Below are 15,917 nucleotides of genomic sequence, written 5' to 3' on the forward strand. Positions count from 1 at the left end.
CTGTACCTCGTTAGTCTCATTTGGTTTTACGGGGCTGTCCACTCCCAGGCTGAACAGTGAACCTCAGAGGTAACTTCTTTTGGTGGTCTTTTGATGAGCATAAGTATTTGATTTTTCGGAGCCCCCAGTTGTCTAGTTTCTCTTCTGGTGTTTGTGTATTATTAGTTATGGTTTGTATTCTGTTCATGCCATAAATTAGTGTTGTCTGTATTTTTTCTTCTATGATCTTAATCGTTTTTGATTTTATATTTAGGTCTTTGATCCATTTTGAGTTAGTTTTTGTACATGGTGTGAGGTATGGATCTTGTTCTGGTTTTTTGCAGTTGGATAGCCAGTTATGCCAACACCATTTGTTAAAGAGACTGTCTTTTCCCCCAATTAACAGACTTTGGGCGTTTGTCAAATATCATCTGCTCATAGGTGAATGAATTTACATCTGGGTTCTCAGTTTTCTTCCATTGGTCTATGTGTTTTTGTTGTACCAGTACCAGGCTGTTTTGACTATTGTGACGGTATAATAGGTTCTAAAATCAGATAGTGTGAGGCCTCCCACTTTGTTCTTCTTCTTGAGTAATGCTTTACTTGTTCGGGGCTTCTTCCCATTCCATATGAAGTTGGTAATTTGTTTCTCCATCTCATTAAAAAATGTCATTGGAATTTGGATCGCAACTGCATTGTGTCTATAGATTGCTTTGGGTAGAATTGAAATTTTCACAATGTTGAGTCTTCCTATCCATGAGCAAGGTATGTTTTTCCACTTATGTAGGTCTCTTGGTTTCTTGCGGTAGTGTCTTGTAGTTTTCGTTGTATAGGTCATTTACATCTCTGGTTAGATTTAATCCTAAGTGTTTTATCTTGGGGGCTATTGTAAATGGTATTGGTTGGTGATTTCCTCTTTGAAGTTCTCTTTGTTGGTGTGGAGGAATCCAACTGATTTTTGTATGTTTATCTTATATCCTCAAACTTTGCTGAAATCTTCTATTAGTTCCAGTAGTTTTCTTGTGGATTCTTTGAGGTTTTCTGTGTATAAGATCATATCATCTGCGAATAGGGATATTTTTACTTCTTCCTTACCAATTTGGATGCCCTTTATTTCTTTTTCTTGCCTTATTGCCCTGGCTAGGACCTCCAGCACAATGTTGAATAAGAGTGGTGATAAATGGCATCCTTGTCTGGTTCCCATTCTCAAGGGGAATGCTTTTAGACTCTCTCCATTTAGAATGATGTTGGCTGTTGGCTTTATATAAATGCCCTTTATTATGCTGAGGAATTTCCATTCTATTCCTATTTTGCTGAGAGTTTTTATCAGGAGTTTGTATTGGACTTGTCAAATGCCTTTCTGCATCAATTGATACGATCACATGGTTCCTATCTTTTGTTTTATTTATGTGAGTGATTACATTGATTGTTTTTGTAATGTTGAACCATCCCTGCATACCTGGTATGAGCCCTACCTGATATGTTATTGAATTCTTTTGGCTAGAATTTTGTTGAGGATTTTTACGTCTATGTTCATGAGGAGTATTGATCTGTAATTTTCTTTTTTTATGGTATCTTTACCTGGTTTTGGTATCAGGGTTATGCTGGCTTCATAGAATGACTTCAGAAGTATTCCATCTTTTTCTATGCTCTGAAATATTTGTAGTAATACTAGTGTTAAATCATGTCTGAAAGCTTGGTAGAATTTTTCAGTGAAGCTGTCGGGGCCAGGGCTTTTTTTTGGTTGGGATTTTTTTAAGTACTTCTTCAAACTCTTCTTTTGTTATAGGTTTACTAGTTTTTTGACCTCGATTTGTGTTAGTTTGGGTAGGTAGTGTTTTTCTAGAAATTTGTCCATTTCCTCTAGGTTTTCAAAGTTGTTGGAGTACAGTTTTTCCTAGTATTCTGATATGATTCTTTTAATTTCAGTTACGTCTGTTCTAATATTGCCCCTCTCATTTCTCATTTGGGTTATTTGCTTCCTTTCCTGTTTTTGTTTTGTCAGTTTGGCCAATGGTTTATCGATTTTGTTGATCTTTTCAGAGAAGCAGCTTTTGGCCTTAATTTTTTCGATTTTTTTTTTAATTCTCTATTTGATTTATTTATGCTCTAATTTTTATTATTTGCTTTCTTCTGGTGTCCAAGGACTTCTTTTGCTGCTTTCTTTCCGAGTTGTAGGGTTAATGTTTTGATTTTGATCCTTTCTTCTTCTTGGATGTGCGTGTTTATTGGTATAAATTGACCTCTGAGTACTGCTTTTGCTGTGTCCCAAAGGTGCTAGTAGGATGTATTTTCATTCTCATTTGATTCTGTGAATTTCTTTACTCCATCCTTGATTTCTTCTGTAACCCAGTAGTGTTTGAGCAAGGTGTTGTTCAGTTTCCATGTATTTGATTTTTTTTTCTTGCTTTTTCTGTTATTGATTTCTACTTTTATGGCTTTATGGCCAGAAAAGATGCTTTGTAGTATTTCAATGCTTTGAATTCTGTTAAGGCTTGCTTTGTGGCCTTTTTATAGTCTATTTTGGAGAATGTTCCTTGTGCATTGGAAAAGAAAGTATACTTGGCTGCTGTTGGGTGGAGTGTTCTGTGTATGTCTATGAGATCAAGTTGGTTGATTGTGGCATTCAGATTTTCCATGTCTTTATTGAGCTTCCTTCTGGATGTTCTGTCCTTCACTGAAAGTCGTGTGTTGAAGTCTGTCATTATTGTGGAACTGTCTATTCCTCTTTTCATTGCTGTTAGAGTTTGTTTTATGTATTTTGGAGCCTGTGGTTTGGTGCGTAAATATTCATTATAGTTGTGTCCTCCTGGTGTATTGACCCTTTAATCATAATATAGTGTCCTTCCTTATCCTTTGCGGTGGATTTTGCTTTAAAGTCTATTTTGTCAGAGATTAATATTCCCACTCGTGCTCTTTTTTGATTGTTGTTTGCTTGATATATTTTTTTCTGTCCTTTGAGTTTTAGTTTGTTCGTGTCGTTAAGTCTAATATGTGTATCTTGTAGGCAGTGTATAGACAGATCGTGTTTTTTTATCCATTCTGTCACTCTCTGTCTCTTTATTGGTGTATTTAGCCCATTTACATTCAGCATAATTATTGATAGGTATGAGTTTAGTGCTGTCATTTTGATGTTTTTTTTTTTTTGTGTTGTTGACAGTTTCTTTGTTCCACTTAATTTTTTGTGCTGAGTTGTTTTTCTGTATGTATTTTCTTTCAATCTTTTTCTTTGTTGTTGATTTTGTATTTGCTGAGTCTTTGTTTTTCTTCTTGTTTATTTTGATGTGTGGGATTGTTAGTTTCCTTTGTGGTTACCTTAATATTTACCCCTATTTTTCTAAGTTTAAACCCATCTTTTATTTCTTTATATCACCTTGACTTCCTCTGTATACGAAAGATCTATGACTACGTTTTTTTCAGTCCCTCTTTTTTGTTTGGATGTTGTCATGTTTTACATATTGATGTCTGTTTCCCTATTTTCAGTGTTTTAGCTTTGACTTATTTTTGTGACTTCCCTATCTGGATTGATATCTGTTTGTTCTGTCCTGTGTTCTAGTCTTGGGTTGTTATCTGATGTTACTGATTTTCTAACCGGAGGACTCCTTTCAGTATTTCTTGTAACTTTGGTTCTGTTTTTACAAATTCCCTAAACTTCTGTTTATCTGGAAATGCCCTAATTTCACCATCATATTTGGGAGACAGTTTTGCTATGTAATTCTTGGCTGGTGGTTTTTTTCCTACAAGGCTTTATATATGTCATCCCATTGCCTTCTTGCCTGCATTGTTTCTGCTGAGTAGTCAAAGCTTTGTCTTATTGACTCTCCTTTGTAGATGACTTTTTGTTTATCACTCCTGAGGACTAGCCTTCATTCCAAGATTACATCCTTCTGGAATATTTAGTGTTAAAATGAATTTTCTTTTATGAAGTAATGGTAATAGTAAGGTTTCTCTTGTTGGCCCCTTCTCTGCTGTCTCCTGTATCCTTTCCATTTCCTGTTTGTGCTCCTTCCTCCTACTCATCCAGAATGCCTCTCCTTAAGCACAACTCTCATCCCACCTTCTCCACCCCTTAGAAGCCTTCCAGGACTTCCTACTGCCTTAGCTGTGATTCAGAGCTCACCACATGCTGTTTAATGGAGGTTTCTAGCTCATCTTTCATTTTTGTACCACTATAGAAGCTCCATTCCACGGCTAAATTGGTTTTCCTAAATTATTAAGGCCACTTTCAATTTCCTACCCCCTCAGCCCCCTGAAACCCTATTCTTCGCATCCCTCCTCAGAGTCTTCATGGCTTTTATTATTCATTCAGTAAAGCTATTTTGAGCCTCTCCTGTGTACTGGTTGTAACTAGGTGCTAGGTCTCAGGGCCTTCAGTCCAGCAGCAGAGAAAAAAGTGAATGAGTAATCACAGCGGGTATTACGAAAGGGGAAGGTACCAGTGCCTAACCTGGGGGTGCTAACTAGGAGGACAAGGAAGGCCTCCCTGAAGACAGCCTTCCCTCCCTCCCCGCAGTTAACTGTGTGCTGTCTTCTCTTTAACCTCTTGGGATCCTGTGCCTGTCTTCATTCCAATATACTGTCACACCAAATCTTGAACCTGGGGGAAAAAAAAACCCAAACTCCCTGCCGTCGAGTCAATTCTGACTCATAGTAACCTTATAGGACAGAGTAGAACTGCCCCAAAGGGTTTCCAAGGAGCAGCTGGTGGGTTTGTACTGCCGATCTTTTGATTAACAGCCGAGCTCTTAACCACTGTGCGACCAGGGCTCCAGGAGTTGCTATATAAATATTTGTGGACAATTGAGTCATCTACCCACTTTTGGCAAATCGAATTGTGGAGATTAGCTATCTTTTAAACTATCCAAAGTGTTGAGTGATTTCAGGGTGGGTTTGGCAGCTCTCCCACTCAGTGATGTCTTCTGAGTGGATGGCCTTGCCATTAGTTTGTTCAGTTAATCACATGGCTCCCAGAAAACTGAAGGTTGCACCCCAAACTGTTACCAGTGGTTGGGCAGGATGAAGATTATAAAATGAGTTCCTATTTTATACATCATATGCTTCTATAAAATTGGAATTTTTCACAATAAACTTGTGTTACCTTTATAATTAGGAATTTTAGGTGTTTTAAGTAAATTAATAAACCAAAGAAATTATTATTTGCTTCTCCCACTCCCACTTTTTACCTTCTAAGAAAGGGATATATATTTAAAGAAAAAAATAGCTCTTTAGACAAAACCACTGATTCTGTAGCCTGGTGGAGCTCAGTGGATTGGAAGGACTGTAGGTAAGCTTGGTTGCACAGTGGTTAAGAGCTATAGCTGCTAATCAAAAGGTCAGCGGTTTGAATCCACCAGCCACTCCTTGGAAACCCTATGGGGCAGTTCTACTCTGTCCTATGGGGTTGCATGAGTTGGAATCAACTCAGTGACTGTGGGGATAGGTGAACTTGCCAATCTAAGAGACAAAGGTGAATGTAACAACTTCAAAGCCTTCACAAAAAAATACCCTCGTAGGGGCGAATGGGATGAGCAGGCATAAAAGAAACAGAGCATTCATTACTACAGAAAGCATCCCCAAATCAGAGGAAGATAGGGGAGCTGGGTGGGACCCAGGGACTGAACCTCCCCTCCCCCTGCAAAGAACACAAGCCCCCACTTGTAGAAAACGCTTGCCTGGCGTGGGAGCAACAGGAAAGGCAAGGGCCCCTCCTTGCAGAGTCACCCTGATCTCTACTCACTGGAGTAAATGAACACTCCCATCACAGGACACTCATCTGTCTGGACGACTGGGTTCAAGGCCAGCTGGCCTACATAGCCCTCTCCCAAAGCACACAGAGGGTCTGTACTCCCACACTCACTGAGACCTCAGACTAAGAAAAAGCAGTGAGTTTTTTTCTGGTTTCCTGTAGTGAAGTCTTTTGCCCTCCACCAGGCACTCAGCCTAACTCCTCAAGGAGGCATTTCCCAAAGGCAGCAATCATGAGAGTCCATCCCTAAAGCTGGAAGGAGCCCGAGAGCCAGCAGTTCTCTCCCAGAAGTGGAGAAGCTGTAATGGAGGAGGCTCCAGACAGGAGCTGTGGCCTTCAGTTGAGAGATGCGTGCAGTCAGTCCACAGTGCCTCGGCAGGGAGGGAGCCAGAGGAATAAATTCTGAAATCCCCTCCCTTCTGCCCTCATATCTCCTGCTTGTACCCTCCATTAGCTGAATAAGCACTTAGCTGAATACTTATGCTAAAAATTACTTGCTTATCTGAAATTTAAATTTAACTGGGTATCTTGTGTTTTATTTGCTAATTCTGGTAACCCTAAGTGGAGATCACCTGGCTCCCTGTACACACACTCAGGAGCCCAGGAAGGTGTGACAAGCTGAGCATGGCAGGAGGCACAGCCCCCAAGAAGGAATGAGATGCCTCTGTGTACCCCTAGTCACCAACCCCTAACATAGAATTTAGTTGTCTCCACTGACTGGGCCATGTCTGTGTTACCTGCTACCTTGCCTGCTCACTGTCAACATATTTGGATAAATAACAACCAGCCTAAATGTATGCTTCAAAAATGTCATTAAAAAAAGCTAAAACTACAACTATTGTGAGTCTCTGTTTTTAGAAATACGGGTCAGATGAAATACAAACATTTCCACGTGCATCCCAGAAAGCACGTGTTTTACCGTAAGCTCCAAGGCACGCTGCAGACTGTGACATGTGTACACTTTGATTTTTTCTCCCATAGCTGTTGTTTGGTGCCATCAAGTCATGTTTGACTCCTAGTGACCCCATGTGGCAGAGTAGAACTGCCCCATAGAGTTTTCTTGGCTGTGATCTTTACAGGAGCAGATAGATTGCCAGGTCCTTCTCCTGCAGGGCCTCTGGGTGGGTTTGAACCACTGATGATTTGGTTTACAGCCAAGTGCTTAACTGTTTGCACCCCTAGGGTTCCTTTTCCCCGTAGCTAGGGATGAGTTATGCTGAGGAACAAAAATTGTGAATTCTTCTCTTTGTGACCCATAGCAGTCTTTTTAAGACTATTGGCCAAATTTGTAGTACTTGGCTGAGCAATGAGAAAAGTGATCTCGAGTTCTCCTGTTTATAATGCTAAGTTGAGCGTGAAGGACTTGGAATAAGTCACCATTAAAAATAAATAAATAAATAAACCCACAACATTTGGGGAATTATATTTCTTTTAAACACTCTTTAGAAGGAGGCAAATGAAAATAAACGAACTGGTGAATGAGAATATACGTATGTCTAAACGCGTGTGTTAAATAAATACTGCTCATGTTTTCTGAGAAGGAGCCCCTGATTGCATAGTGGTTAGGCACTTGGCTGCTAACTGAAAGGTCAGTGGTTCGAACCCACCAGCTGCTCCCCAGGAGAGAGGTATAACAGTCTACTTCTGTAAAAATTACAGCCTAGGAAACCTTATGGGGCAGTTCTACTCTATCCTATAGGGTCACTGTGAGTCTGAATTGACTTGACGGCAACTTGACTTGACGGGTGTGTTTTCTGAGGGCACTCAGCATGCTTCTGTCTGATCATGGCCTAATAATTTGGGAACCTACTTGGAAAACTTCTTCATTATTTAAAAGGCTAAAAATTAGGTGTTCTGTTTTACAGCTATCGCTGAGGTGAGGGAAGAAACCAAGCCCTACCTGCCGGCCCGAGAACCTTTTCCAGGGAATCTGCAAGCTGACCACGCATCATTTTCCTTTCCTCAAACCAGTGGGTACCAGCCAGCCTTGATGTTTTCTCCAACCCAGCCTGGAAGACTGCATACAGGAAACATAGACATTCCCAGGATGACCTCTGCCGAGGCCAAGTTTCGTCTGCCCCTTGCGTTTAATCACACAGTTGGACATATAATACTTTCTGAACATAAAGATGTCAAATTTAATTGTTCAATTAATATACCTAATGTATACCAGGATGCTGCAGTTATTTCTTGGTGGAAAGATGGGAAGGAATTGCTTGGGGCACATCATTCAGTTACTCAGTTTTATCCAGATGATGAAGTTACGGCAATCATTGCTTCCTTCAGGTAAGCTTTCTTTCTTTTTTAATGTTGTTATGCTATTGCTGATGTAAAAACAAGAGCCTGTTTATAGAACGCAGCCTTTTGTTTTCTGTCTGAGTACCCCGCCCCAGTCCATTTAGAGTGTAGATTAATAGCTGGCAGTCTGTATTGTCCTCTTATAAATTTATCTTGGCCCTACTGGAATTGTTTGTTAACAGATACTCTCGGGATGGGGGCTACTTCCCACCTGACCTACCCTATACAGCTCGACTCAGGAGTTCTCTGAATGAGTGGGAATATAGTGTTTCTTAAAAGGTGTGGGGTGACATCAAAATCATCCAGTGGGCATGGGGCTTCTAAAAAATCCAGTCCTCTTATCTCTTTCATATACCCTATCCCTGTTGCCTTCCACCTCTCCCCAACACTCCCTCCTGCCTGAATCACAGGGCTAAAGTAGCCCTAATGCATATTGGGTAGGAAAAGATGAAGACTCTAAAGTCTGGGGAAAAAAGATGAATCCTCAACACTTGGTTCAGCATCTCAGTCGTTGTTGTTAGGTGCCATGGGGTGGATTTTGACTCACGTGACAGAGTAGAACTGCCCCATAGGGTTTTCTAGGCTGTAATCTTTACAGGAACAGATCTCCAGGTCTTTTCTTCCTTGATGTCACTGGGTGGGTTTCAACCACCAGCCTTTTTGTTAGCAGCCAAGCACTTAGCCATCGTGCCACCAGGGCTCCTTCACTATGTCAGTACTCCACTTTATTTTGGTGGTGGTAAGCCAGATGAACTAGGGGGAGATGACAGGGATAAACGAAGTCAGGACATGTATCTGGAATACGCCATTGCCCCAAAGATTGAGCCATCATATTTCAGAGTGCTTTAGACAATGAGATACTTTCTTTTTTCACCACCCCCTTTTCTTCCCCCCTCATTCCTCTTGGACAGGAGGAGGTTTATTTGTGTGTGTGAGCTTTATTTTGTTTTACATTGGTACTTCTTTACTGGTACAGTTTTAGAATTGGGAAAAGATGCAAATAAAGGCACATCCTGTGGAAGTGCTAACATGCTAAACTCTAACCAAGTCATTAGGCCTGTGGTAACTCCAGGGTGGTTTTCTGTAAAGGAAACATACAGTGATTCACCAAAACGCACAGCATAGAATGGGACTGCACCCAGCATCAGGTCAGAGAAAGTGAAAGCATAACAGATCCAAGGGGTTTCCACTCCTGAGGGGAGAGATCACAGAGAAAAAATTCTTGCATCAACTCTGATGGCTCTGACCTCATTTTGAGCTTTTAATGACCACATGCCAACCCACCCAAAAGATTGGCAGTTCAAACCCACTCAGAGGCGCCTCAGAAGAAAGGCCTGGTAATCTGCTTCTGAAAGGTGACGGCCTTGAAAATCCTATGGAGTGCAGCTCTATTCTATATGCATGGGGTCGTCATGAGTTGGAATTGACTCAAGAGAAACTGGTTTTGTTTTTATAGGATAATACCAAGTTTACCTTTGTAACATGCTTCAACTTTATTAAGGTGTTCAGGATAGTTACAGAGAAATTCAATGAAATAAATTATAGTGACTTAATTAAGATTATTAATATTGGTGTAATTTCCTGGCAAGAGAGAAGTATGTTGCAGAACCTAATCTTCACATCTTTTAGATGAGGACCCTGAAGTCCCTTTGAGCAGTGTGGCTCACCTGGGGTCAGCAGATAGTAACCTAGTCAGTAATTAAACAGAGACCCTGATTCACACACCTGCGATTTCTTTGCTTCACGTGTCACAGACCCTAAAGAAATCTACTCTGGTTCCAAGGAAGAGCAAAAAGTTTAAAAATAGTTCTGGGCTTTCAAATATATGCAGTTTTATTAGGAATTCATTAGCCTGCAATTTTGTTGGAGTTGCCTGCAATTCCTGTATGGACCACAAGGAGCCCTGATGGCACAATGGTTAAGTGCTTGACTGCTAACTGAAAGGTCAGTGGTTTGAACTCACCAGTCACTCCATGGTAGAAAAGACCTGGCAATCTGCTACCATAAAGATTACAACCTGGGAAACACTATGGGGCAGTTCTACTCTGTCCTTTAGGGTCACTATGAGTCAGAATTTTAACTTAGATGTCTGTTATCGATAGGTGTGGAAAACACTCAGTATCTGCCAGCAGGTTAGGGTATTCCTAATTGATGGCTTGGTGATTAGTACTGAAAAAGGTGTGCTCCCCACCCCCTACCCCCCAGTGAGTCCTGGATGGTGTGAGACTCAGGCTGCGTGGCCCAAGAGTTATGTAACATTTACCAGGCCTCCTTTCCAGACTTGAGTCACCAGGCTGGGCCCCCTCCTTAGCACCCCAACAAGTAACCTGCCCCGTCTGCATCTGATGGCAGCTTGTAAATGTAGCACATCTATTTGTCCAGGCCCCGGGATACTGCTTGTCCAAGACCTTTCCCTGGAGTCTCCAAAGGAAGATATAATTTGTGTAATTAACTCTAGAAGTTTCTGGGTGGTACAAATGGTTAATGAGCTCAGCTGCTAACTGCAGAGGTTAGAAGCTTAAGTCTACCCAGAAGCACCTTGGAAGAAAGCCCTGGTGATCTACTTCCAAAAAATCAACCATTGAAAACCCTATGGAGCACAGTTCTACTCTGACTTGAGGGCAACTGGTGGTTTAATTAACTCTGATGAACTCTAAGGTCTGGTATAGGTATAAAAAACCCTTTAGCTCCCCTCTCAGGTAAAGCACCCAGAAAGGCATGGCCATCAGAACAGAAGATGAGAAGACCAACTCTCAGCCGAAAACAAAAACTGAGGCTCCTATAAGCTGGCAAGCCCTGGTGATTTAGTTATTGGATGATTTGTGGTGAAGTGTTTGTTGCTTCTTTTTTCTGTTTAATCTGGGAATTCCTAGTGCTCTTTAAATTCTGGCATAGTTTCCAGTAGGAAAAGCTACTAAGATTTTACTTTCTTAGGAAATTTTCTTTCTAAAGACGTTACGTGGGTGGTTTGGGTCTCCTAAGATTCCCGTGTCCTTTGAGGCCTCCTCTTGTCCCCGTGCAGGTTCCTGGTGTGGTGAGATGCCTGAGTTTTTTCTGTGTGCTGGTGCAGAGCTGGTGGAGAGGGACAGCTCCTTACCCACAGCCAGCATTATGTGGGTCTGACTGATGCCTGTTGGAGGTTGTTCTTTTTACTGCTGTTGGTGACACAAAAAATGGAACAGTACATGAGAAATCAATAAATCATCTAGAAAATAAGCACATAATTTCTTTAGACAAGACGTCAGCTGGAAAAGTCATTATTAGCCACAGATGCCTGACACTCTGTGGCTCGCTTCATTTTCAGAAGACTTCCTTTCATTGCAGAGTTTATACAAGATGCCTGCGCTTGGGTCTCCATTGTATCCCTTCAGCACCATTTGAACTATGTTGTTAGTGCCATTGCGTTGATTTTGACTCATAGTGACCCATATGACAGTAGAACTGCTCCATAGGTTCTTCTAGGCTATAATCTTTATGGAAGCAGATCTCCAGGTCTTTTCTCCCAGGGAGTGGCTGGGTGGGTTCGAACCGCCAACCCTTTCGAATAACCCATTGCTATTGAGTCGATTCCAACTCATAGTGACACTATATCTGATGCTTAGCCTTTGCATTACCAGGGCTTCTTAATTGATAGGTGAAAACAAGTTTATCAGTGTTTTTTTGTATTTTTAAAAGAAAACTCTAGAGCTTAACTGGTACCTAACCAGTTGTTTCTGCACAAGCCAGCCTAGTTGTAGTAGGTTTAGAAACGGAGAAAAGCTGTATGGTTGGAGGGACTCCTAGCGTACCTAGCTGAGGCTGACCCTGCAGCTCTGTCCGGGTGGTTCCTGTCTAGACACGGAGGCTGAGTGTGTATTGCTTCTGTGGTCCTTCTTGGTTCAGGTGTTTGTATTTGACCAAAATCTGATGAGATGTTTATCGTTTTTTAAAAAAATATACAAAGCAGTACATGCACGTGGCAAAACATTCCAACTGTTCAAATATTCTCTCTCCCACTCTAGCCTTCCATCTCTTCCCCGAGGAGAGCTGAGGTTACCTATTTCTTGGGTATTTTTCCAGAGATATTCAATCTGTATGCAGTCATGTGTGTGTTGTGTCTGTGTGTCCGCATTTGCCAGGTCTCCTGGGGCCCTGGTGGTACAGTGGTTAAGAGCTCGGCTGCTTACCAAAAGGTCAGCAGTTCGAATCCACCAGCCGCTCCTTGGAAACCCTATGGGGCAGTTCGCCTCTGCCCTATAGGGTCGCTATGTGTCAGAATTGACTCAACGGCAATGGGTTCATATGATGTGTTAATCTAACAGTGTTACTCACAGCTGTGGTTAAATCAGTAGCCAGAATTCACATTTTTTTATTTGCTCTTTCTGGAACTCCTTTTACTCTATTTTTGGAGTGCCAAGATTGCTATTCTGAGCTCAGAGCCTTTCCAGTTGCGTTTCTACGGAGACTGCACCTCCTGTTTTTGCTTGGAAGATGGGCAACCAATCCTCCTGTTTCCAGCTCCACCCATACCCCACGTTCTGAATGGGAGCCTTTACTCGAATATCTAGAAAGCAACAATGGAATTATTTAGGAAAAATCTTTACTGTAATATTGGTGAAATGGGTCTTGACTTGCTTGCTTACAGTGCAGGTACATACTCCTCATCAAGTGATTACTAAACTCTTCCTGACATTAATGAATAAAGACAAAGTTTTTGTTATGTTCCCTATGTGGTCTGCTTTCTCCTTTTCTATTCCTGAGCTGACTTTTCCTTCTGATTGCCTTTAGGTAGGCACTCCTGGACATTTTGTGCAGTCTGATGCCTACAGTCCAAGGGTGTTCTGCTAAACTTCTCTTTGTGCCTAATGTTTTCTCAGGCTTTCTGGTGGCCTCTGCACAGCTGTGCTTTGCATCCCTGGGCTGGGTACAGAGGTCCTTGGGCTGTCTTCCTGGGACTGTGCTCTGCATCCTTCTCTGGCCTTCACTTTCTCTCTGATCCCTGCCTTTCTAACTCAGACTGCAAGCCTGCTGGAACTCTGGGTCTCAGGCCCTGAACCAGAGCCAGGTCTTCAAAGGTGCAGGTGTCCTTAGCTTGTCAGGTCTTATATTCCACTCTACTGAGCCCCTGGACCTTGACTTGAGAGAAACTCAAATACTGCATCTTCTAAAGTAAACATGAAATACATGGAAAGGACCCTTCTTTGGTAGCCATGACCTTGGGGTCCCAAGGAACTGCAAAGAAGACTAGTCACCTGTGCAGAATCTTCAGGAAATACTCAAAGCCAAGGTGTACCATTCAGCCACCATTACCCACCATAAGCAGGACACATTCTAGACACATGATTCTCTCCCTCTTTCTGTAGCTCCTTTCTGTCACCATGACATCCAGGGAGATCATCAGGATGAGTCAGTGAGCCCCTTATTTGGAGATGTTTGTTCTGTGACGTCTCTTTTTTCTTCTCCTGGTGACCTCTGGACATCTTGTGACATTCAGCACCAGCCCTTAAGCATGGAAAGATCTGGCCTTTCCTTGGATTTTCCTCATGTCCAACACCTATTCATCAGGTATAGAATTATATCACTCCTAGACAGGAATGAGGGGAAAGGGGAAGACAAAGTATTTCAAGTAAAAGGGGCGCCGCTCAGAATGGCACATGAGTAAACATGTGACAGGACTATAACCTTGCCTGGTCCCAGTAACATTAAGGGGATGATGTTAATCTCGGCAGCTCTGGTCCCAGACCTCTACCCTGTCAGTAAAGAAGCCACAGTCCCCAGCCCCACCTCGAATTCTGATTGACATTCTTTTTCTTTTTTTTAAAATGTGCTTCAGGTGAAAGTTTACAGAGTAAATTACTTTCTCATTAAACAATTAATACACATATTTTGTGACATTGGTTGCCAACCCCGTGACATGTCAACACTCTCCCTTTCTCGACCTTGGTTGCCTCATTTCCATTCGTCCAGCTTTCTTGTCCCCTCCTGTCTTCTCATTCTTGCCCCTGGGCTGGTGTTCCCATTTACTCTCGTGTATGTGGTTGAACTACATGTGTTACTATTTGTTTTATAGGCCTGTCTAATCTTTGGCTGAAGGGTGAATCTCAGGAGTGACTTCAGTACTGATTTAAAAGGATGTCTGGGGGCCATACTCCAGTCTCTGCAGACCAGTAAATCTGGTCTTTTTTTTGTGTGTGTGAATTTGAACTTTGTTCTACATTTTTCTTCAGCTCTGTCTGGGACCCTCTGTTGTGATCCCTGTCAGAGCAGTCAGTGGTGGTAGCCAAAGACCATCTAGTTGTGCTGGACTCAGTCTGGTGGAGGCTGTGGTAGTTTTGGTCAGTTAGTCTTTTGAACTAATCTTTCCCTTGTGTCTTTGGTTTTCTTCATTCTCCCTTGCTCCAGATGGGGTGAGACCAGTGGAGTATCTTTGATGGCCGCTCACGGCCTTTTAAGACCCCACTCGCTACTCACCAAAGTAGGATGTAGAACATTTTCTTATAAATATGCTATGCCTGTTGAGCTAGATATCCCCAGAGATCATAGTCCACAGCCCTCAACCCAGTAACTTGGTCTCTCAGGGAGTTTGGATGTATCTATGAATATTTTATGACTTTGCCATAATTAAGTTTTGCTGACTTCCCCAGTATTGTGTACTGTCTTACCCTTCACCAAAGTTACCACTTATCTATTGTCTACTTAATGTTTTTCCTTCCCCACTCATCCCCTCCCTCGTAACTATCAAAGATTGTTTCTTTCTGTGTGTAAACCTTTTCATGAGTTTTTATAATTGTGGTTTCATACAATATTTGTCCTTTTGTGATTGACACCATTTTTGATGTGTATTTTAGTTACTCTATTTGGTGCATAGTTCTACCCTGACACACATGGGGCCACCATGAGTCGGAATCAACTAGACAGCACCTGTACTGGTATTTCTCATAGATTAACAAGCATCTGTAAAATGGTATTGTCGGGGGGAGGGGGTGAAATTGTATTAAAAATGTTGAATGTTTGTGCTGAAAACTCTGTGTTCAGCCTAACGGAACTATGGCTGCTGGAGGCCTGGAAACCCACCTCACTGTTGCGTGTCTGCTCTGGATGCTGATTATGCTGTGCTAGCCCCTGGCAACTGCCACCCATTGCCTGGGGGTCCCTCAGCAAGCTCGGATCCCCCTCTGAACTCGACAGCTTCCTGGTCTCCTTTAAGCCTTAAGCCTCAGGCCTTCGCAAATTGGGGCTTTATTTTGCTTTGGGATAAGTTGAATCAAGGAAGCAAGCTGCTAAGAAGGCAAGTAGACCCCTTTGTTTTTTTCTTTTTTTCCCGGAGTCATGGTGTTCTTTGCTGTGTCTGATGAGTAGAGAAGAAATAAGTGCTTTTGGGGGCAATAAAGGCATCCTATGTTGGACAGCATATTAGAGCATTTCAAAATGTTCCTCATTCTCTCTCTCCCCTTCCCACCCCTGACTGAGTGCAGGTTTTACATATATTGTGTAACTTCCTGTTACAGATACCTTGGAAAGGTGAGAAGTGGGGTCTCCACATCCTAGAGCTAAGACTACCTTTTTATATCAAATAGTTTATGACAGTGTTTTAGCTATAGTATAAAGAAAACAAGAGAAATGTGGTTTATAATAAAATAATATGAATTTCAACATGTAAATGCTGGGCGTCAACAAAGCAGGAGAGATAATGAAGTACTTGGGGACTTGCACCCTGTGGATCCCCATACACGTGAGCTACAGAAGCAGTGGTGCTGTCAGTGGTCAGTCTTCCAAAGTGACAACTGAGTCATAGGAAAGTTCCAAACAGGACAAAGGGATGCCAGCCCTTCATTTTCCTGGTAGTTGCAGTCCTGGAAAATCTTGTTGTTGGGTGCACATTAAGTCAATTCCAATTCATAGCAAACCCATGTGA

The 15,917-nt window shown here is 42.0% G+C and overlaps 1 protein-coding gene across 1 annotated transcript in view; it reads left to right on the top strand.

The window, feature by feature from the left end:
• MERTK (MER proto-oncogene, tyrosine kinase) overlaps positions 1-15,917 on the top strand; it is a 175,824-nt gene that overhangs the window by 20,511 nt on the left and 139,396 nt on the right. Inside the window, exon 2 of the mRNA XM_004388851.3 lies at positions 7,591-8,011. Coding sequence (XP_004388908.2) covers positions 7,591-8,011 — 421 coding nt within the window. The remainder of the gene's footprint in view (positions 1-7,590; positions 8,012-15,917) is intronic.

This window comes from Trichechus manatus, unplaced genomic scaffold (genome assembly GCF_000243295.1).
Source record: "Trichechus manatus latirostris isolate Lorelei unplaced genomic scaffold, TriManLat1.0 scaffold00219, whole genome shotgun sequence".
Classification (NCBI taxonomy): domain Eukaryota; kingdom Metazoa; phylum Chordata; class Mammalia; order Sirenia; family Trichechidae; genus Trichechus; species Trichechus manatus.